The 22380-nt window shown below is 51.1% G+C and overlaps 9 protein-coding genes across 9 annotated transcripts; 3 read left to right on the top strand and 6 right to left on the bottom strand.

Annotated features, from left to right (window-relative positions):
- Positions 1 to 129: 129 nt before the first annotated feature.
- AA0111_g1656 (hypothetical protein) lies at positions 130 to 2367 on the bottom strand (the record flags this gene model as incomplete). The annotated part of the gene is made up of 1 exon (XM_028647339.1): positions 130 to 2367. The coding sequence occupies one exon, from the start codon at positions 2365 to 2367 to the stop codon at positions 130 to 132; it is 2238 nt and encodes a 745-aa protein (XP_028510648.1).
- A 3159-nt stretch (positions 2368 to 5526) lies between these two features.
- On the top strand, positions 5527 to 6796 carry AA0111_g1655 (hypothetical protein; the record flags this gene model as incomplete). The annotated part of the gene is made up of 2 exons (XM_028647338.1): positions 5527 to 5985; positions 6416 to 6796. The coding sequence occupies 2 exons, from the start codon at positions 5527 to 5529 to the stop codon at positions 6794 to 6796; spliced, it is 840 nt and encodes a 279-aa protein (XP_028510647.1).
- Positions 6797 to 8003: 1207 nt separating this feature from the next.
- Positions 8004 to 9835, top strand: AA0111_g1654 (hypothetical protein; the record flags this gene model as incomplete). Its single annotated transcript, XM_028647337.1, has 2 exons — positions 8004 to 8189; positions 8252 to 9835. The coding sequence occupies 2 exons, from the start codon at positions 8004 to 8006 to the stop codon at positions 9833 to 9835; spliced, it is 1770 nt and encodes a 589-aa protein (XP_028510646.1).
- A 1203-nt stretch (positions 9836 to 11038) lies between these two features.
- On the bottom strand, positions 11039 to 11152 carry AA0111_g1653 (hypothetical protein; the record flags this gene model as incomplete). Its single annotated transcript, XM_028647336.1, has 1 exon — positions 11039 to 11152. One exon carries the CDS (start codon positions 11150 to 11152, stop codon positions 11039 to 11041), a length of 114 nt encoding a protein of 37 aa, XP_028510653.1.
- A 1436-nt stretch (positions 11153 to 12588) lies between these two features.
- On the top strand, positions 12589 to 13608 carry AA0111_g1652 (hypothetical protein; the record flags this gene model as incomplete). Its single annotated transcript, XM_028647335.1, has 1 exon — positions 12589 to 13608. One exon carries the CDS (start codon positions 12589 to 12591, stop codon positions 13606 to 13608), a length of 1020 nt encoding a protein of 339 aa, XP_028510652.1.
- Positions 13609 to 14553: 945 nt separating this feature from the next.
- AA0111_g1651 (hypothetical protein) lies at positions 14554 to 15633 on the bottom strand (the record flags this gene model as incomplete). The annotated part of the gene is made up of 3 exons (XM_028647334.1): positions 14554 to 14960; positions 15007 to 15189; positions 15237 to 15633. 3 exons carry the CDS (start codon positions 15631 to 15633, stop codon positions 14554 to 14556), a joined length of 987 nt encoding a protein of 328 aa, XP_028510651.1.
- Positions 15634 to 15964: 331 nt separating this feature from the next.
- Positions 15965 to 16863, bottom strand: AA0111_g1650 (hypothetical protein; the record flags this gene model as incomplete). The annotated part of the gene is made up of 2 exons (XM_028647333.1): positions 15965 to 16338; positions 16407 to 16863. 2 exons carry the CDS (start codon positions 16861 to 16863, stop codon positions 15965 to 15967), a joined length of 831 nt encoding a protein of 276 aa, XP_028510650.1.
- A 609-nt stretch (positions 16864 to 17472) lies between these two features.
- On the bottom strand, positions 17473 to 18634 carry AA0111_g1649 (hypothetical protein; the record flags this gene model as incomplete). Its single annotated transcript, XM_028647331.1, has 2 exons — positions 17473 to 18203; positions 18253 to 18634. 2 exons carry the CDS (start codon positions 18632 to 18634, stop codon positions 17473 to 17475), a joined length of 1113 nt encoding a protein of 370 aa, XP_028510957.1.
- A 1028-nt stretch (positions 18635 to 19662) lies between these two features.
- Positions 19663 to 21139, bottom strand: AA0111_g1648 (hypothetical protein; the record flags this gene model as incomplete). The annotated part of the gene is made up of 2 exons (XM_028647330.1): positions 19663 to 19904; positions 19960 to 21139. 2 exons carry the CDS (start codon positions 21137 to 21139, stop codon positions 19663 to 19665), a joined length of 1422 nt encoding a protein of 473 aa, XP_028510958.1.
- Between the last annotated feature and the right edge of the window lie 1241 nt (positions 21140 to 22380).

Here is a 22380-nt window from a genome sequence, read left to right as displayed (position 1 = left end):
CGTCAATCATAGAAGCTATCATGCATTCTCATAGCACTCGAATTCTAAAAGCGCTTTATGTCTATTACCATCTTTCAAAGTCATTGGTGTTCCCGTCAGGAGGTACACAACCTCTTTGGAATTATACTCCTACAACCTCGGCCTCTCCTCCATCCCCTCTTTGATCCCTCGACTGATCCAATCACTAATAGCCATATTTGTAACCATGGGGTTAACTCCACTAGCACTAGGGAACACACTCGCATCAGCCACATACAGACCCTCAGTGCCCCAGACAGCGCCTCGCGGGTCAACGACACCGTCTTTCTCTTTCGCACTCATCCGGCAAGTACCCATTTGGTGCGCGGAGACGTACACACTCTCAGGTGACGGTAGGCCCATATTTCTGATATCCTGGATCCAGGCCTGGAATTCTGGGTCATTGATACCATCGCCCGCGGGCATGGAAGGATCCCGAACGAATGGTCGCATATTGGGTATTACGGTGAAGATTTCTTGTGCTCCTTCCACATACTGAATCTTCGCCAGCGCAATAACACCTTCTAATACGTGTTTTTGGTCAAACTTGGATGTTTGGTACGAGAACCTCACGCGGCCGTCGACTGGATCTGGATACACTCGCCCTGTATCGCGGTCTCTTGCAATCGAAATGTACCCAACCATGTGTTTCAACTTCGCCGCGTCGATTTTGTATTGCATAGCGCTCTTCCAATCAACCCACATAAGACACGCAGAAGGAACCATGTTCGTAGCTTCAAGCTTGACACCATGGCCTTTGCCGTCCATGTTTTCGAACTCGCCTACTACCGCAGTGAGTATCCCGCCTTCCCAAGGTTTGATCTCTTCCTTGTGATAAGCGCCGAGGAAAGTGACGGGGTGAAGGTACAGGTTGCGACCTATCTGCGGGTTTTTGAGTCCAGAACGCATGAGGAGAAGCGGAGATTGCATGGTTCCTGCTGATACGACAACACGCTTTGCTTTGATGAGAACACGGCGGGTTGTTAAGGGAGAACCAGCAACGCCGCCTTGAGCGTCACGGGATGTCCATGTGCCAAGTACGCCGGTTGCTATCTTTCGGCCGTTCTTATTGGAGAAGATGATTCTCTCTGCGTGGAAGCCTTCGATGAACTTTGCTCCCGCTCGGGCAGCGTCAGGGAGGAAGGATACTACCGGGCCTTGCTTTTCACACGAGCCGCAGCCAAAGTTGCAATAACCGCAATAGTGCTGCTGTCCACCTGTATTTTGTGGCACAGGCTTAGCGGTCCAGCCGAGTTTCCTGGCACCTTCAAGTAGTATCTCGTTGTTGCGATTCTGCTTGATGTTCTTGTCTGAGACGCCCATGCGATCACAGACACGATCTAAAGACTCTTGGAATTCTGCAGATGTGAAAAATGGAAGACCTCGTCCTGCCCACTCGCGACGGACATAGCCCTGTGTTTGGAGCGAAGCAGACCAGTTGACAGTACCTCCACCGCCCATGGACTGCCCTGCTACAACACTGACAGAACTATCATCGGATGTCAAGAACGATCCACTCATGAAAAGATGGTGCCATCCATCCAATTCAGCCATTGGAAAGTGATCTGGAGTCCAGTGATATGCCTTCTCTACGATCAACACTCGGTGCCCGGCTTCCGCGAGGTTCTTCGCGGTCACACCACCTCCACACCCACTTCCCACAATCACCACGTCTGTCTCGATAACTTCAGGCTTGTCGCCGGGAGGAATCTGAATGAACTCATAGTCGAAACCCTTCCCAGGCTTCATGCCCAGGGGCACGCGTGGGGCACCTATAACGCGTCTCAATGCAGGCGACGTCTTGATCCAAGCCTGTTTAGTAATGATTACCAACGAGCGACGCAGTTGGCGAAGCGCTCCTAGCCGCGCGGTAGCCCAACCCTGGATGATTGACTCTCTTACATGAGCGGGTTGTTCGCTAATTGGTGTAAGATAACCAGTCAGTGCCAGCGACCCCGCTCTAGTATTGAGGACATTCAGCACCATACACAGCTCCTTTCTTTGGTTCTGCGGCATGTACATAGCGAAGACACGTTGTAATTCCGCTCGAAACGCTGGATCCTGACTCGCATAGTCATCCAGGTAGTCCTTCACCGCTGTTACCGCATCAGGGTCATTCTCCGGCGTTAGAGCCCTCAGCTTGCTAATCGCGGTCGAGTAATCGGTGTCGGTCGCAGCGATTTCAGTGCGCGTCTTCGCCGTGGACATGGGCTTGATTGCTGGGATGACCGCATCCGCAATAGCAAGAAGCGTCTTCCATTGTTGGGACGTGAGCGGATCCTCAGACGGCAGTGGTGGGAGCGGAGTAGCTTTCGGCGAAACGGGCTCAGTTGAGAGAGTTGAAGACATTTTGCCACGTAGATTTGAGAATCCAGGGATAGCCTTGATGTCGCGCGTGGACCCTCAAAGGGTCTTTCAGGTGGAGCAGTCGGGCATGCTAAAGTAGCGCAAACGCAGGTGTCGTCTTGTTTTGTATCCACAGTCGTCGAGAGTGAAAGCAACGCTTCCCCGCGTCACAAGCTGCTCCATTTTTGTCAACTACCTAGGTATCAGGGGCGACACTGGCGTGGCAAGTTGAGCCTCGGTCCGGAAAACAAACTGCATGATGGCGTCTCGGCAAAGGAACGCCAAGATAGGCGTTGTCCGTGAACGTCGGAAGCAGGAAGAGCAGATTCGCCGGAGATTTGAGAACGTCTGGCTTTGATGTCGTGAGTGTTGTGGATGTTGTGGATGCTGTGGATGCTGTGGATTGATACTGCTATGTCTTGCATTGATCTACGCGGTAAAATCCACGGGCAGATCACAGTGGCAGTCGTCTTAGCTCTGGACGTCGGGATGGGGCCATTGCGCAGCCTTGGGAGCTGAGTACCGTGGATCTTCCATCGGCGCACTCGAATAGCATAATCCGAAGTTCTTGCGGTATCGTGAGGTTGTGGGCCACTGGCCGGCGGCGCAATTTTAGTGAAGCGCACGATGCGACCCGAAGATGGCGGAATTAACGCCACGATGTTTGAGTCTCGGCGAGACTGCCCGGCGTCTAAGCCAGAATCTGCACCTGGTACATATGCACGGATGAAGCATCATGCGATTAGTACGCGAGAACAACAGATGAGGTTGCATTCGACCATCTAGGAAGTCGCACGTGCCCGGCTCTCAGAGTTGTTTACGTTGCTACTACACACCTAGGTAACGTGGCTTTTCAAAGCCCGGCCGTGATCGTGGTCGGCCTTTGCCACAAGCTGTGGTTTCCGAAAGGTCAAGGAGACATACCTCACATCTACAAGCTCATGAGCCTGAACGGCAGTAAAAACAAACTTCTGTTAGGCTATGTTCCAAGGTTTGGTCGTGTTATTTGTTCTTGTAAGCTAGATGGACGTTTTCAGCTATACAATAAATCTACTCCTCACTCACTCACGCGAATGATTGGTTCCAGGCTGTGTTCCAAGCTTCTTACATCCCTGGTCAAAGATCTACTGGGTATGCGCTTACCATTAAGCGACTGGGCCTGAAGCTGTCTTGCGAGATCCAGTATACCAGACTGACGTACCTGTCGTGGTAGTGTCGTCCATACCAATTGTGATCATGGAATGATTTCCTCCACGTCCAGGTCGGACTCACCATCAAGTCGTCGCTGCTGGTCTACTAGCTTAGAGGGTTCAAGCTGTTTCACCCGTCGCTTGTAGACGCCTTTATCCTTAATGTCTCGTCGAGGCATATGGGGATCGTCGCTGTCAGCTTCATGATCGTCCCGGATTGATAAGAATCCTAGATACTTGACGTGATAATCCACTGTGAGGTCACAGTGTGCTCGGTATCTTCTGCTTCACAGCCGCCCATACCGTTGTGGGATATTACCAAAACAAATTACTGTCATGTAGGAAAAAGACGTCATGAGACATCACAAGAGCTTGTCGTCCTTGTCCGGCGGTTGCTACTGCAGAAACGACGTAAACGGCATCGAGGAACCAGAGAACGTCGTCACTGAGGAGCGGTGAAGGTGTATGGACCGTAGAAAGACCGGCGAATCGATAGAAGGATGAAAAGCAGACGTTTTGCAACGTCTTCGACGCGCGCATACGTCAAAGTTTTGGCGGCGAAAGTTGCGGAGTGGGTGGGTTCTGGTCTGATGGCAGGGTTTCGCATGGTGCTAAAGACGACCGGGGACGGCTGCACGCCATACTGCTCAGCTCTCAAGGACCGCTTCATGATCCACGCTCACAACGCGACGCTACCTCACCCATAAGCGGGTACGATTTCATTAAGAGTCCCACCTTTTCCACGATCGTGAGGTCTGGCCGAATAGCCTCAAGGTGGGATTGAGTGGAGCATAATATATTGGATAATTGCGCGCGCGCGTGTCGTTGCTACAGGAGCTTGCAGTGGCATCGGAGTGGATGAGGTGCATTGAATAGCTAGGTAGCGTGGCAATTATGCCCCGCCAGTTGTTGCAGGCTGGCCGCAGTTGAGCGGGATTGGAGCGCCTCTCGCGGCTTACTTGCCTGTCATTTAGAGGTGAGGTATGCTGTCATGTCCATCATGTCTATCAACGTCTATCGCGGTCTGTTGAGCAGGATGCAATCACGATACGACGCGGAGACTACATCATATCCCCAGGGCAGAGTTCACGCTTGACGCAGCAGTTCCGTCCTCGGAGAAGGTCGAGGGGTTGCTTTTCATTTGGTCGTGGTGTGATTGGCTAGAGATAAGAGACGCCCAAACGGGAAGAAGTGGAACCCAACGGCTGGCCGCCTCAAGAGGGCTAAACTCACACAGCGAAGGAAGAGGGGAGGGAGTTCCTTTTGGGGGAGTGGGAAACCGAGGCGTTCGCGTAGAATGGAGATGGTTGTTTATGCGCTTTTGTCGAGGTGTGTTTTGGGAGTGTTGCAGAGCAGAGCAAGTGTGGTGGGAAGAGGGCAGTTCCCCAAGGCGTTACTCGATGCTATGTTCAAATGGCCGGTCGTAGCCCGATGATACCCTGTCGTTCTTTCGGTTGCCAAGCATGACAGGCATCCCCCTTCGGGCTATCGCCGCCCATCCGTCAGTTCGCTGTAGGTAATTATTAGCAGAAGCGCTGGCTGGCTACAAGTTAATTCATCCTGCCTGTCCCCAGAGCCTCACCCCAGGTCTCCTCCGCACTCACGCGACACCGCTGTTTCTTATCTCGCCTCACATATCTCTCGCATATCACCACACCTATCACCTTCCCCTTCACTCGACTATGTCCTGCTGAACCACGGTCGACTTTGTGGCCCCGGCGTCTGTTGTACCACCGCCCGACTGTCCTCTTATCGCCTGCACGTCAGCTACCAATTGACGACCAACCAAAACACCAACACACCCTACAAGGAGCCGCACTCCTGTTCCACGGCTGCATACCACTGATTGCCCCAATCCCAGCCGTCCACTTTCACCGCCTGTCGATACCGACCTAGGACGTATTATACACCTCCCCGTCGACTTGACTTGCTTTGCCCCGACTACATCCAACCTCTAGTTACGACCTTCAACATGGCCACAACATTCTCCTCAGCAACGGCGATTCCGCACAACACACACGCACATGCACCCTACCAACACCACGCATACCGCAAGTCGACACACTCGACACACTCGCAGTACTCGCCCACAAACTCGGGCCTGAACACGCCCGCCAACATCTCTCCTACCTCCCCACGCACCACACATCTGCCCCTCGCCCGCCATCAGGGCATCTACCAGCCCAGGACCGCCATCGGAATACCCGCTGCGCTACGCAAGACGGAGAAGCCCAGCAGCAGGTCGCCGCCAAAGGTCGACTCTGGCGTCAGCTCTCCCAACCAAGCATGGTCGGCAGGAGCATTTGGGTGGGTCGCAAATGAGGGCAGCGCGACTCCCGGCTCGCAGATTGGCAACGAGGACATGCAGAGCCTCTATAACGCCGAACCACTGTCGCCCGTCGCTGGGCCAATCACACGCAACCACTGGCAGGTATGTATTGACGCTTTTCCTACTTGTTCGTTATGCCGCTGCTAGCCCGCACGGCCTTCCCTGTCGCGTGCTCAACCAGGGCTCGAGGCTCAGATCTTACGTACATGGTCCGAGTGGATCCTCTGTTAGCGTGCCCTGGTCTGGCCTCCCGCTGTCTGCAGAGCCGAGATGCCGAGCGCTTGGTGTGCCACATCTCAACAAGACGCTGCCACCGCCCGTCGGAGGCGACTCTGGCCGTCCTGGTCATCGTCCTGTGCATGTCGGATTCGTCATCGGATAATTTCCATCGTACAACGCCGGCACCGCTTGCTCTATTCAGACAGTCGTCCCCCACGCTACCCTTTACCCGATGCAGGGCTGAAGTTCGTGCTAGCGACACTTGTCCACTCTTTTCATCCTTGCCTAGTCCAGTCGTGCTAACAGTCCCTAGGCCGATAGTTCCACTTCGGTGTGCTCCGCATCATCCTGCCAAGAGCCCTTTGGCTTCTTCCAACGTCGCCACCATTGCCGCAAGTGCGGTGGCATCTTCTGCTGGCAGCACTCGCGCAACAATGTCCGTCTCGATGAGCTCGCACGTTTCCACCCTGAAGGCCATTGGCACCGTGCCTGTGACCGTTGCCACAGCTCCTTCCGTGAGTGGGAGCACCTTCGGTCCAGCCGCACCAACAGCGAGAGCTCAGGCAGCAGCAATGGGCCGAGTCCAGCCGCAAAAGCCATCGAGGCTCCTGTTGCGGCGAAGCGCCCTGAGACCACACGCGTTGGCAGCATAGCTCAGAGCTTCCAGGGCACATGGAACTGGAGTACCTTCTAAACAACATCGGCGTCTTCTGCATCGCCTTCATATCTTCATGACTCCTGGACGGATGGATGGTCTTCTGATCCCGGTGTACCTTCTTTTGATGATATCCGGAGACTGGCCAGCATTGCCTTTGTGCACTGGTTCACTCCACCTTTTTCCTTGGCTTCTTCTACGAAGCATTATCCGGCATAAACCAAACTGCATATCATCGGCGTTGTCGTGCTTTTCAACCATTGGGACCTTTCCAAAGATAGGTGGTGTTTGTCCTTCTCTTGCGATTCAGCGTTTTCCTTCACCTCCTACACCATAGAGAACAGTCTTCTCTTTTTCTCTCCCTTTGTGGAGACGTCATAACGGCCGATGAGATATCCGACTAATGCTAGTCAATGAGGATGCGAGATGGATGGAGGCTTTTTGATTGGGAACAACTGGCGTATTTTGTGTTGCGGGTGGTCATGTAGCTGTATGTTGTGATGAATCTATACTGGTATATTCCGATTGTGTGTCCTTGACAAGCTTTGGAGATGTGGATTGTATGATATATGGATAATGTGCTTGACTCGGGTGTCGTGATGTGGTACCCTGATGGCGTGATGTCGGGAAAGGTATGGTCGAAGCCAAGGGCTAGTGTTAGGCAAGGGCACGGTACCTTTTGGTGATGCGTCTAGGTACCATGCCGTTGGGAAACAATGTCTGATGTCATCAAGAGTGACAAGTTTGGACACTTGTGTGAAGATAGTCGGTGATGTTAAACAAGTTTGGGCAAGGGCGCAGACGAGGGTGCCCAAGACGTATTGACGAGCAGGCTGAATCCATGGTTCATGCTGAGAAACAAGCAGGATTAATGGTAGACAAGCTATGTAAAGAGAAAAAGCAAGATTGAGCTCACCATAACACAAGATGAGTCTTGTTGTACCACGACAAAGTTTCAGCAAACGCTCAATGGTGTGATACGGAGATATCCTGCACTCCGATTGGTCAGTATTTCGTGCCGAGTGGAGTGCGGGATGGCGTTTTTTCGCAGAACAAGCACACCACGAGTCAAAGTTACCTTGACGCATCTCGCAACTGCGCACGGTTCGTACCTGGCCTCACCTCGTTCGTGCTTTCACATCGTAAGAGATTCGGCGTCATACGTCCTCTTCTCCTCCAAGCGTTTGGGGGCGCCATCGCCCCCAGGGTAGCGAGCCGATTGCCGAGACGATATTTTGCAAACACGATGACCACGACCGAGACGACGATACAGGCGAACGGAGAGATGGCGGGGATTATACAAGGTCAAGGCCACGGAGATATGTCTGTTCAAGAGAATGGAAAGAGAAGAAAACTCCACGGACGCGCATTCTATGAGAGTATCGGCAGTCCGAAGCTGGTACTCGCGCCTATGGTGGAGCAGTCAGAGTTCGTATGTCTCTTCAACTCGATACAACTGGCCTGGGACGATGGCTAACGGAATGGCTTTTATAGGCATGGCGATTACTGTCGCGCTCGTTCCTTCCTGAGTCTCAGCAGAAGAACCTCCTAGCGTATACCCCAATGTTCCACTCCAAGATGTTTGGTGAAAAGAGCAACTACCGCGATGCTCACTTTCAGCCTCTCAAATCGACTATTCCGTCACCCACCGACTATTATCACCTCTCACAACTACCGGACTCAGATAAACATCTAGACGGCAACCCAGCATTTGACAGACCTCTTACGGTACAGTTCTGCTCAAACGACCCCGAAGATTTCTTGCGGGCTGCGAAACATGTTGCGCCGTTTTGCGATGCAGTAGACCTGAATCTGGGATGTCCACAAGGTATTGCGAAGAGAGGCAAGTACGGCGCTTTTCTACAAGAGGACTGGGACCTGATATCAAGGATGATACGCAAGCTGCACGAGGAGTTGGAAATTCCGGTTACAGCAAAGATGAGGGTGCTTGAGACACCGGAGAAGACTCTGGCATACGCAAAAACACTACTAGATGCCGGCGCAAGTATCATCACAGTACACGGCCGACGGAGAGAACAGAAGGGCCACAACACAGGACTGGCAGATTGGAAGATGATTCGGCATCTACGGGAGAGCCTTCCCAAAGAGACTGTTATATTCGCCAATGGAAACATCCTCCAGCACGAAGACATTGCGACATGTCTGGAAGCGACAGGTGCAGATGGCGTCATGAGCGCAGAAGGAAACCTTTACGATCCGACCATATTCGCCGCACCACCTCCACCTGGTCAGGAAGGACGAGAGTACTGGCGCGGGCGCGACGGAAAAGGCGGATATAGGATGGACGCTGTGATGCGACGATACATGGACATCATTCACAAATACGCCCTCGGCCAGGAACCACCACAACGGAAACCACTTTGGATGCCTGGAGATATCGAAGAGCTGCCACAAGAAAACACCAACAACGCAGCGGAGAATGGCAAGAGAGCAGGAGATGAACAAGACGGCCCGCCACAGAAAAAGAGAAAGCCAATGTCTAAATCGGAAAAGAAGAAAGAGGCGTCGAATCCCAACCTCACGGCTATGCAAGCACATCTTTTCCATCTCCTACGTCCTCTCGTCTCGCAACATCATAATGTGCGCGACGCACTTGCTCGATCACGGACAGGCGATATCGACGCGTTTGAAAACGTGCTGAGCCTTGTAGAGAAAGCCGTCAAAGAGGGTATCCAGAAGTATGAAGAGGAGCATGCCAACGAGACGGCTTCCGCGCCAGAACAGCCCGCTACGATGGAGGAGATCACAGGAGAAAACTTGGATCCGTATGAATCTTCCCTCGCAACTGTAGCTCGCGTCAAAAGACCATATTGGGTCTGTCAACCGTATGTCAGACCGCTGCCTAAGGAAGCATTGGAGAAAGGGAGTATGACTGTTAGCAAGAAAGAGAAGAAGAGGCTAGAACAAGAGGCAGAGAAGTTGGCTAAGAAAGATGAAGATGAAGTCAAGGCCGTGGGGCTCGAGCCTGGGGGTAGAGTGGAGGAGAAGGTTGTGGATGATGTGAATGGGAAGAGTGAGATTGTAGAGGAGCCCAGGGATGGACTGGTTGCTGGATAAGTGGGAGAATGAAAGTGGGGAAGAGATGTAGATACCCAATAACGCAATAATAAACCATAACAATCTATTTGACACTGCGACAAACCAGATTTGTAGGTCACAATGCCGCTGTACAAGATGCCGATGCCGACTCGCTAAACCCTGCTTACCTACACGTCAGCGCCAGGACCATGTTTACTGATTGTCTTTATTGCTGCATCGGCCGCTGTTTGCTAACTTGCTATAGTAACACCTTCGACTACAGTGCCCGACTAAATTCTCCGCATCATATCTTCTGAACGATCTGATTGGAGGACTCGAATGCAAAATGAGTGCGATAGCTGGCTTCATACCTGTAACGGCAAAGGCGGCGAATGTATGCCTGTATTGTCGGGTAAGAAAACAAAAATGCAACCGGACGCTGCCACAGTGCGAGAGATGTGCTGTGTGAGTCTTTTCTTTTTCTTGAATGCTTTTGTTGACAACCGAGTCTAGTAGCTCTAGACTAATATACTGCCAGGAAAGGAAAAGTATGTGATTACACGCCGTACAAAGAGCCGCCACGACTCGGAGACGTGGACCCGGAGCCATCAATTATAAGCTTCGAAGGATGTACTCATGTCGATCTTTCGTCGCGGAGTACGACCGCATTGCTGCATGCGGTAACAGTAGTTGCCGACTCTAAGGATGCTTCCGGAAGTAAGGCAATGCTAGCGGATACAGTATACGACATACTGGATCAAGCCAACGTGGATATATCCCTCGTTTTGGAAGATTTTGGTCCGTCTATTCAGCAATGGTGTCCTGTCGTCCCGGAAGACTTTCTGAAAGATCGGCAAAATCACGCTTCGTATGAGCAACCACCACACGAGGAAACATACCGTCCATTCCTATTGTTATGTCTGTGGTTAATGAGCCGCCGACCATGCGACAATGCAGAGCACGTAACCCGCTGCCAACTTTACCGCGCGTTGAAACAATCGCTTGCCATCTTCCAAAGCGGCACCAATGTCAACATATCAATCCTCCAAGCATCCATGCTTCTTGCTCTCTACGAAACAAGTCACGGCATGTCAAATCAAGCTTTCCAAACCATGTCAGCAAGTGTGGGTATACTCCAACTCCTACAACATTCAGCCACAAAAAGCGCAAACCTAGTTTGGACACTGGAATGGATAAAACCAAGTCTGCTCATGCTAGACCGCGTCCTAACTCTGACATCACCTACGCACCTTCCTCTGGCTCTGCCCTCTTATCACACAACCACTCAATGTATCTCGTACAATCTGGCTCCTGAGATACCACCGCACCCGCCACTTGGATTAGCATCAGCAACATCTGCGCGGAAACTACACATTCGATCCACCGTCGCTCTGGCTACAAGCCCAGCTTTGGAGTACATCTCGTCTCTCGTTCTCAACCCCCCACCACAACCCAACCACGCCTACGATACAGCCACATCAAGTCTAACAACCTGTATTCAAGCCCTAGTCTCGAAGCCCGAACCGCATACTTGGCTGCACTGCGACGCCATTGCCCTGGCCTTCTGCACAAACATTCTACTCCAAGAAGCACAGATGCGGCATCTGTCATCTACGCTGCCGGCGCTAGCAGGACGTCCACATCCAGAGTATGAGAAGGTACATTTGGCGCTCAAATATGCGAGACATATGGCGTGGGATATGGTGAAGGTAGGGATCCAGAAGATCAACGGAGAAGGGGAAAGTGGGGGAGAAGGGGTAGGTGAAGTGGGAAGACTACCTTTTGCAGGGTTGTGTTGTGTTGTCAGAGCGGGAGTGGCAGTTTTGAAAACGAGAGAGTTCTACGCAGATGGTGATTGTGTGGAGGAGAAGGAGGTGGAAGGGTTTAAGAGGGTGGTTGAGTTGTTCGCTGGGAGATGGGGAGTTGGACAGTTGTACTTACGGACATCGAAATGAGTGAGGTTGTCAACAACGAACGACGTTGCGTTGTAGAGTAAGAACAGACTAATGTTTCTTTCTATTCTCAAACCAATCTTCGCCGCCAAATCGTGACCTTGTTCTCCATGACACTTAACTGCGGCCCGATCGTATCGCATGTCATTGGATAAGGCACAATGAGCCTAAAGCTTGGCCTTCCGAGCTAGTCTTATAAGAGTATCTCACTTCGCCAAGCCAATGCTAACAGTTGCATCATGAAGAGCGGCCCGACTTTAAAAACTCTACTGAACAAAACATGGCTCGCACCATGCGTAGTCGCGAAACTACGAACAATGCGCATTGCTATTACTAAATACAGCATACTCACAAGCTCAGATCACGGGATGGTATTTCTAATCATCGCCAAGGCAATGATTAGTCTTGTCGACTTACTGTAAGGGAGGTCAGATACGATTTGCCATTTGAGTTGTACGATACACGGCTATGGAAGCCAACGTCAGATGTGATCGAGGAATGTTTCAAGTCAACAAATGAAGAGTTGTACATAAATCCATCCTCGTGTAGCTCTCTGGATGAACCAGATATCTGTTCACAGTTGTTGACATATTCTCATTTCATCAAAACATGCTACCCTGGGAAAAACCTCGGGACGTAGATCTGTATAAGCTTACAAAGCCCCAGACCGACGTTTTGTGCTAACGAATGCCGAGCATACTCTTCACCCAATTTCCAAGCAGACGACGCTTAGCAAGCAAAATGAGCTGTGCGACTGATGATAGCACCCTTTGCGCAGTGTATAAATGCTGCACGAAAGAATGACATTGCATATCCAGAACAGCCTAACATCCATCCAACATGTTTCACCTCAGCACCCTCATCACTTTTCTCGCCATCTCGATCTTACGAGCTCCTCTTGTAGCAGCAGCAGCTCTACTGGCCAGCTCCCAGGCTTCCGTTCGACAAGTATACCAATTCGACAATGGCACATGGTTAGAGAATATCGCAGTCCGTTCAAACGGAAACCTCCTTGTCACACTAATCGACCGCCCCTCCCTCTATGAAATCAACCCTTTCCATAACAACACTCCAACCCTCATCACGAACCTCGAAGATGAAACGAACACGACCAGCCTACTAGGAATCACAGAGATGAGCCCCGACGTCTTCGTGTTCATCGCAGGCAACTTCTCCGTCGCACGAGCAGGATCAGACGCAGCGAGCTACTCGATATGGCAAATCGACTTCAACCGTGGTGATTTGGCCAAGTGCGAAAAGGTCTCCGAGATCGAGGCGCTCCCTGAAGCCAGTTTCTTGAACGGAATGACGACGTTGGATCGCGAGCAAGGTACCGTCCTGATCTCAGACTCTGTTCTGGGACTCGTTTGGCGATTGAATGTCTGGACGGGCAAGTACGATGTTGTCCTCGATGATGAGACGATGAAGCCGGCGGAGGGTACGCTCCTCGTGTTGGGCATCAACGGGATCAAGATCTTCAATGGGTATCTTTACTACATCAACGCGTTGAAAGGATTCTTCTGCCGTGTTGAAATCAACACATCGACTGGTGAGGCGGTCGGACCATACGAAACCCTCCAAACCGATTTGCCTGGGGATGATTTCGTCATGTCTGCAGACGGTGTCGCTTTCATTGCGGAAAATGGCGGAAACTCGTTGGAACGAGTAGATGTAGATGGGACTCGAAGCTTGATCGCTGGAGGACTGAACACAACGGTGGTTGCTGGTGCGACTGCGGCTGCTTTTGGAAGAACTTGGAAGGATCAAGGCGTTGTTTATGTTGTAACATCGGGAGGTCAAGCCGCCCCTGTGAATGGTACTTACACCGAGGGTGGAAAGGTTGTCGCTGTCACTGTGTAAATAGTCGCTACTTCAGCACCTACAGACCGCTTCTACGCAAGCTAGAATATTGATCTCTAACAATTAATTCTAAAAGTCCATTCTTAGTATAAGTGAACGATTCATGCACCAAAGCTTGACTGCTCATAACGATAGATTACCACAACCATGGGTGTATTGTGAGATTTCTCGACAAGAAACTGAAGTAATTTATGGGCTGGCTTGGTTCTGTACCTTTGAGATGGCATGTCTTTCTCTGAAAAGCAGAGGAAGCGATTCAAGGTGTAGCGTGAAACAGTCGGCTTGATGGTCAATGAAGTATTGGCATGAGTCCTCCTTATTAGTCGCGAACGATACCGTGAATCTTCTGAAGATCATGGCAACGACCATACGCAGCTGCATCATGGCCAATGGCTTCCCTGCGCAATTGTATCCTCCAAAGCCAAAGGGCACAAACGCGTCTCTACGAAGGATGAGGTTAGGCTGGGAGGACCAGCGTTCAGGTATAAAGTCGTTGGGCTGGACAAACGCGCGTGGATCTATAAGATCAGTGGAAGTTGTGCCATACGGAAGATGCCAATACCTCGATGCAGAGCGTACGTTGGTGTCGTTACGTTCATGTGTCCTGGTATGTAACGACCTGCGATAGTCGCACCTTCTGCAGGCGTCACTCGCTGGAGGCCAGAGGGTACTGGCGGATGCAACCTCACTGATTCGTTGATAATGCCAGTCAGATAAGGCTTGTTTAACAAGTCGCGGTCATCGATGACTCCGTCTAAGCTCCGCAAATTTGACAACTCCTTGTAAAGCTCTGCTTGATATCCAGGGTGCTGACACAGCAGATAGCAAACATTGGACATTGTGATAGCGTTCGTATCAGCACCAGCAACGATGGCCAACTTCGCCTCACTCAACGTATTATTCTTGAATCCATCGGATTGCGATAGGTATGTGTATATGTCCGGCTCATGCATATGCATCTGCGAGTGTGAGTAGATCTAATGTGAGGAATATAGTGCCTAGATGACTTGCCTTGCTGCGCGCTTGCAAAGCTTCATCGTACCAGCCTTCCCAAGACTTCTGCTTCCTTAGTGAAATGCGTAGGTTCCTGGCGACATGAAGCAGTGGCATATTAAGCAATGCAAAGCCAACGAATTTCTGCTTCCTGAGGAATTCTGTCACGATCGGACCTCGCTGGTTCGTACTTTGCGTCTCAAACGATTTACCAAACGTCAGGTCCGATATCACGTCGAAGAAGAGGTCTAGGAAAGCACCGCTGGCATCTATCGGCGTGCCGGAAGCTGCATGATGGGAAAGTATATCCGCCATAAGGCGATAGTGCCTCATGAGACGTGGCGTATAGCATTGTAATGCTAGGGACGTTAGCTAGGATTATACCAACAATTCATCCTCACTAACCGGTGTTATGGAAAGCCTTGTCCCAATACCGACGTTGCTGTTTGTGAAGATCTGGGTCACGAATGAATTGCAAGGTGTGGGATGGGTAAGTTTGATCGTAGAACTCGCCTTTCTTGATGTCGTTTCTGAAGCCATGAATGTCCTTTATGGCATCGGGATGGCAAATTGAGAGTTCGCGTGGTCCTAGAGGGAATTAGTCGCACATTTATACGGCTGTAGTCTTGACTTACGTATCCGCACGAAGTCTCCGTATTGGTCATGGAGACTGCGTAGCTTGACGTACAATTTCAGGTCTGGTACGTTTTGCTTGATGACCCGGAGACTAGTTACTCGAGCAGCTGTTGGTCCAGGGAATGATTTGAGAGGATGCAAGAACAATCGATAGATGATCATAGAACAGATGAAGCCACTGAGAAAGCATGCAGCGACCGCGCTGGTAAATGCGACCGACAACTTGATGGAAACATCCCCACTGATGGCGATTAATACCAATGTGGCTGTGAAAGTAGCACAGGCGAACGTCAAGATGTTGGGTGCGTGTCGATCCCATTCGAAATGTCTGGAGAAGACTGTAGTATGGAGCAGAACACCTGCAGCGAAAGCGATGACGAAACGAATGCCAATCATCTTGCGTCGACAGCAACGGGCGTTTTATGTAGGGGTGTAGCTGCTCGCCTTCACCTAGGGCGCATAGCAACAGCTATATAAGGCTGTCAAGAGAGCGCTCGGTCTATGCGGCCGGCATTTTCGGTCTTTCATTCTCACAAGCAATGCGCGAATGCGTAGGGGTCAGTCGACCTAAAAGTGTTCTGTCAAAATAGGTTCGAGATGCGAGCGTGATTATGGACATGTACCGATGTGGAAGTACGGCATGTAAACGGCGTCATCGGCACAGGAGGCATCAACCCCTTGGACGCTCATTGGTCGATATATGACACCGCTTCGAGAGCAGTGCGGTTTATCTTGTGAACAAAGCAATTCCTCCCCCTTTGCCTTTCGTTTCGCTAACCTGCACATTCATCCCAGCCTTCCCATAGAAGCCTCTGTTCTTCTCCCCACACAACACACTAGCTACGACGTCTTCACCTTCCTTTTGCGCTTCTAGAACTCCCCATCGGGCCAGCAGCTTTCCAACACCTTTACCTTGGTAGTCTGGATGTACACCACAAACATGCAGATCCCAGCATTCGGTTCGCTGGCCAGTCCAGTACTTCTCTGAGTTTGCGACAGCGGTATTGAGGAACGAGGCGCGTGTAGGGTCGGCGGCACGATTAGGGAACAACGCTAGGGATATGGAGTGGTAAGTCTTCAAGACGGGTGCGATGAGATTGCCTGTAAGAATGTTGATGTGAGTCGGGAGCCAGACTCATCTTTCATGAGAAGTTTCGCGGTGAACATACGTGGATCTAGTACACTCAACACTTTGCTCTCTCCGCCTTTCCCAAGCCTCCTCCAATCTGCTGCCCCAACCACCTTTCCATTATCTGTTACGACTACGAATTGATGGCGCCAGTCCCAGAATCGTTCTCGGATCCCGCGCAGTAAGAACCAATAAACGTCATCAGGATAGTCTTTGCGATGCGGATGCATGATCTCCCCGATGATCTCATCGTCAAAGAATGCGGCTGTCCATACTGTCGCTATTGCAGACAGATCCGAGATGCCTGCAGCGCGAAGCTCGAATTGAGACATTGTAGCACGCTCTGCTGATTGCCGGACAGAGGACAGAACTTCCTGCACAGCAAGTTCTACTGCGAAGATTTCAATAGTATCCTCGATAATGAAACAGGTGCGTTTCTGCTGCAGAAGCTGATGTATGCGACACTGGAACGTCTCAGTAAACGTGGCTGCATTCATTGCGACGGGGCGTACTTAAAGATGTGGTCAGATGCCCCACATGCCGGCTGCACCTTTATCGCTACGCGTGAGGAGCATGCATACACCAGGTCAAACACATTGGATCCTTCGGTTTGCCGTTAACGCATTCGGCTTGGAAGAGCGAAGATGTATATCCAACACTCCACCACGACGTTTCTTACAGTTTTTTTCGACGCCTACAAGGCCTGTGCTACCGGTTGACCGATACAAGACGCATTTCATTCACTCAGCAGGAGTTCACGGGCGCTTCACAAGATCTACTATTTGTATGCTTGATCCTCCCTCCGTCTGTACTCAAGATTGATGAAATCTTCCCGGGGCGAATCAGCGCGGTTATTGAATATATTATTATCTTGTACCAGCCACGTTGTCTGCAACTCTAGAGCGATAATTGCTCGCCGTCAATCCCAGCGCGCAGCGCCTTCCGCGTTTCACATAAGGATCTCGATTTGCTTCTAGAGCATCTAATCCGCGTTTCGTAGAGCCACCGCTGCCCAATCCGATAGTATCCAGACATCACTCCTGACCATCTCTTCTTCAATTGCGTAGGCTTTCTTTTCCGACACACGCAGATTTAAAGACGTCTACCTATGAACGCTTCTTCGTTAGCCTCCTAGTTTTCCGCTTCGTAGCTGGCTTTGGAGGCGTATTGATCGCAGATTTCATAGGACGCCCAGGCTTGGTCTTCGCAGCCGGTACCGTTGATGTTGCGATAGTAGATTTCGTGTGTCGTTTCGCCAGTCTTTTGAAAACCACTGTCTCTTCCTCCAGAGTATCCACATAGTCATCGTCTTCATCAGTGACTATGGGCCGTTTCCGCTTCCACTGTGCAGGGACAGGCAAGGCTGTATCGGCGCTCCGTGCGATGGGAGGGTTCTTGCCAGCGTGACGCGATGGAGTCTTACTGGTCGTGTTCAGAATTGGCTCAGCCTCCTGTGCTGCTACTTTTCCTTTGCTATTTGTGATGGATCGGGTGTACCGGAGGTAGTTTGAGCCACCTTCCCCAAGATGCGCAGGGCTGCTGTCAACATCAGTGCCGTCTTCGAATGTGGATGCGGATGCACTCGCGCCACTATCGCTGGTCGGATTGAGCTCCTCCACCGGGCTGGTGAGCACGTCTTCGAAGAAGTTGTCGCCTACTCGAGGGATCGTGGTATCGAAAGGGTGATGATTCGTCCTTGGTGTGTATTGTCCTTTCACTGTACCGTCGCTATTGCAGGGCAGTGAGGTTATTTTGAGCGCGATGTAGCATTTACGAAACCTTGGCTCCTTTCCGCATAGATCGACCTTTCCATGACGCATATTAAGCCGTATGGTCTCTATCACTCAGTCAGTATCGTTGCTATGCACCACTGTTAGTGCACTTACCAGCCCCCAGCGAGGGCAGGTCATTGGACATGAGCGCCTCGCTACCTGTCTCTACGCAGGCATCGCAGTAGAATCTCAGAATATTGCTTCTTCCCAGTTCTCCCTTGTCCTTTGATGAGTTGTTGCTGGCAACATGATAGCAGTTGGGTGCGCACGGCTCGTCGGGCCTCGCTGTTATGATGATGTGTCCGCATGCCAGTATGTGCTCGTAGGACATCGATGGGTTGAGGCACGAGTTGTTCTCTGGGGTAATACCGACGATTTGAGGGTACCTGGCTACCTCGTACAAGGGCTTTTGCTTGAGTGACGGCGATACATCTTTTTTAAGCCGCCAGCGGGAGGACAGCATGTTGCCAAACTGCTGCACGATAGCCGGTGGCATCGCGCCTGTATAACGCGAAAGTTCTGAGGTGACTGTGTTACGCGGCAGGTGCTGGGTCAGAGTTGTGTCAGTCGCTCGTAGTAGGTTGGGTGACCAGCACCGTGAATTGTGGGTGCAAGGCAGGCATGACTGGGTGAGCCAAACAACAGGCCAAGGTGACCGATAAAACGGCAAGGAAGCGAACAATCACGAGACGACTCGCCAGTGAAGAGGAATAGACAGTGACTTGGATGCGTGGTCATCGCACATCTGGTGAAGGGGAGTTGCGCAGCGCGTAATGACGCTTACTTGGGCTTCACCATCGATTCAATTGACGAACTGTGTAACATTGCCATGATAACCACTAGTTATTTCAAGGCCTGCTAGAGGTGTGTTCAACCGAGACGCGTCTTTAAAGTGTACCACTGCTTGCCAGTCACGTGGCGTACGTGACCCAGTGATCAATCTATACATCCGCTGCTACCTACGTCGACCCACGGAACTACCATGGTCCACAATCGGCGAGTCGCCCACGACTTTCGATATCTGCTTGCTCTATATGGAAAAGGAGGCTCTCACATGACAAGTATCATAGTAAAAGTAACCATGCCTTTGTCACCAAGAGAGTAAGCGTCGGCAATTTCGACAATCACATGATCTTGAAAGTGCTCAACCTTGAAACGTTGAGACCGTCTTTTGAATCAACAACGATACATGCGCCGTGTATTTCTCAAAAAAAAAAACCAGACCGATCTCATTGGCGGGACTAGCATTCGACATAATGGTTTACAATCTCATCCTAGAAACGAACAAAGCAACTCAGAGAACGAGGATAGCATAAGGACATGAGACGACTTTACGAGTAGTAGCATACACTGATAGCGATAGTCGGTAGAAGCGTAGGAAAATTCCCACATCCTCATCATATCGAAGAACTGATAATAACTTTATACAACTTCAAGCCCCATCCTCTTATGCCCTTACACACCTCAATTCACTCTTTCCGCTATTCTTCCCGGGACGTCCTCCCCGTTTCCTCGCCCACGTCCTCACAGCTCCTTCTTCAAAAAGTGCTCCGGCCGATGGTCAGTCTCATAGTCCACATGAACATACGCCCTCTCTACATCAGGAAGACTCTCCAGTTTTATCTGAAGTTCCTCAGCTACGTCATGTGTAGCTCTCAATGTAGCTTCTGGGTCCATGACGATGTCTACTTCGACAATGAGGCGGGGACCGGAGTGGTAGGCACGCACAGTGTCTATTTGGAGGATGGTGGGGGAGTGTGTCATCGCTGGAAAGCAAGCGTTAGTGCACAGCCCAAGTAGATGTAATGAGAAGAGACTTACAGATGTAGGTGATGTGCTGCAACATGGCAGTATCAGCTGTAACGCCGATGAGAAGCTGGAATTCCGAGTACGCGGTTCTCGACCACAGGAAGATGATCAAGACGGATAGTATCATCGCACCCATGGGATCCAACCACCACTTCAACTTGGATCCACCGACAGACGTCAACACACCGAACCCGTTAATGAACAGGTCGTTACGGTGGTCTTCCCACAGAATCCTGACTTGACTGTACTTGTTCCTCAAGGCCCAACAATACAAGAACAGCGAGAACTTGGTCGCAAAAGCAATGCTGACAGCGATGACACTGGGTAGGAAGAAGTCGTTGGTTTCGGGTCCGGAGTGTTCGGCAACTGTACGGATAGATTCGACAATAATGACCACAGAAACCGTAATCATGAGTGCACAGAAACAGAGGTTTCCGGCAGTCTCAATTCTTGCTTTCCCTGAAGGGAACTTCCTGGCATCAACACGTGCCACGGCGCGGTTGCACATTATAAGTGTGAGGTTGGAAAGGGGGTCGAAGAGCGAATCGGCCATTGTCGTAAACAGCGACAGCGAGCGAGAAGATACGGCGGCGTAGAGCTGTAGGACGGCTAGAATGATGTTTGCGGCAAAGGAACCAATGACAGCGATTTTGTACTTGAGGTGGTTGGCTGTATCTTCATCTTTTGCGGCAGCCCGGTGTTCAGCCACTGGCTTGAGCAATCTCTCAATGTTCTCGTTCTGCGCCGAGTAGAACTCTTCCAACTTCTTCGCCGAGGTAGCCTTCTTGTTGAGGGTGATGGGACCGCAGCCATCGCGCTTTCGCGACGTGTTGGCGCGGATCAAGGCCAATTCCGACTCGGGCTTTATGGCAGAGGACAGCGAGTACGGGTCATTGTCGGGGGTATACGAGGGCGGCGATTGCGATTCAATGTCTTCGTGGAAGCTGCTGTGACGCGCAGAGACGTGGCGGGCTATGGGGTCGTGGTCGGTTGTAGGAGCCGCTGTTTCGACGGCGGTGCTGCTAGCATCATTTTTGCGGATTGAGCTATCTGCATGGTGTTGCGCGCTGCTGCTACTACTGCTGGCATTCACGTGGACGTGGGGGCTTGATGTGCGTTCTATGCGGTCGGGATGTGTATGGAATGGGTGGGGCTTCATGGATATGGCGCGGTGGAGATCGGGCTCTGACATTGTTGCGATGAGATATCAATCCGCTTGTCGATGCGGAGGAACAAAAGCTGGAGATGCGATTATCGCGCTCCTTTCACATACATGACCAAGGTGGCGGCGGTGAAGTAGGTCCGAGGATAGATAGCCAAGCTCCATGGCTGCGATCGACAGCTGGTGGGCCAACGTGCACGTGGGTAAGACGTGCGCGGTGGTGGCGGGAAGGTTAGGTGCAACTTCGTTCATCGTCACGACCCCTTTTACGTGAATTCGCTCTCGTCTAGTCGTGCATGTACAAACAGGACCACTGAGTGCATTCAGTCCAAAAATCTGCACCCCGGATCCATCTATCACATGTCACTTGTTTCCAATGTACTGTGCAGTACCAAACAGATACTCTTCTAGGCGGCTAATCGTTAAGATCCGCGTAACACTCCGTCATCGGCACCCCCGCAGCCCGTTTCGCCTCGCCTGCCATGTCCCACATCGCCCAGAACCACGGGCGTCACATCTATCCAGATTCCTTCAGGATGGATTGCAAACCCTGCACTTATCATACCACAATTCAAACGTCACCTTGGACAAAATCCGCGCATACTCACCGATGACAACACATGTCAGTTAAGCGTTTGATGTTGCAGGACAAGCAGCCAAGATGGACTCGTTCCCCGCTGTGCGCTTGGTACATCGTATCTGTAGTGTGCAGACAGAAACAGTAGCGCGTTTGTGTTATTGTACTTTGAGTTCTTGGTGGCGTGTGACAATACCTAGATAATGTAGACGTTCACATGCACGACGCCCTTAGGCTAAACACACCCTCACTCAGTGAAATGTGGATTAGTAACAATATGACCAAGTAACAGCAGAGAGGCATATAGCTCCTCTGTTAAGCCATCACGCCCATTGCACGAATCCTCTTTCGGGGTTAAGCGGATGAAAACGGTGTATGCATTCGTGTCTATGTCTAACTACTTCCGACGTTGCATGCAGGCCCTGGTATGCGATCAACCTCATGCCTATTTAGCCATCACCAGAATCTGGGGTACAAATAATGCGCACCCCATGTCTATAATAGCGAGTGAATAGAAGAAAATCTAACCACCTATGCGGTACATACATCTGCAAAACGGTAAAAGGGTGATGTGGACGCAATGCAGAGTCGAGGTTAAAGAGAGAAAGTGCAGGGCTAAGGTTGTGATGCAACATAGAAGAGGGGTGAAGGATGCGGAAACGACGCAGACAGGCGCAGCAAAAGTGCAGAAAAG

The sequence above is a fragment of the Alternaria arborescens genome (assembly GCF_004154835.1).
Source record: "Alternaria arborescens strain FERA 675 chromosome Unknown contig_3, whole genome shotgun sequence".
NCBI classification, from domain to species: Eukaryota; Fungi; Ascomycota; class Dothideomycetes; order Pleosporales; family Pleosporaceae; genus Alternaria; species Alternaria arborescens.
Note: the sequence above shows the minus strand (reverse complement) of the source record. Positions and strands in the feature narration are given on the sequence as shown.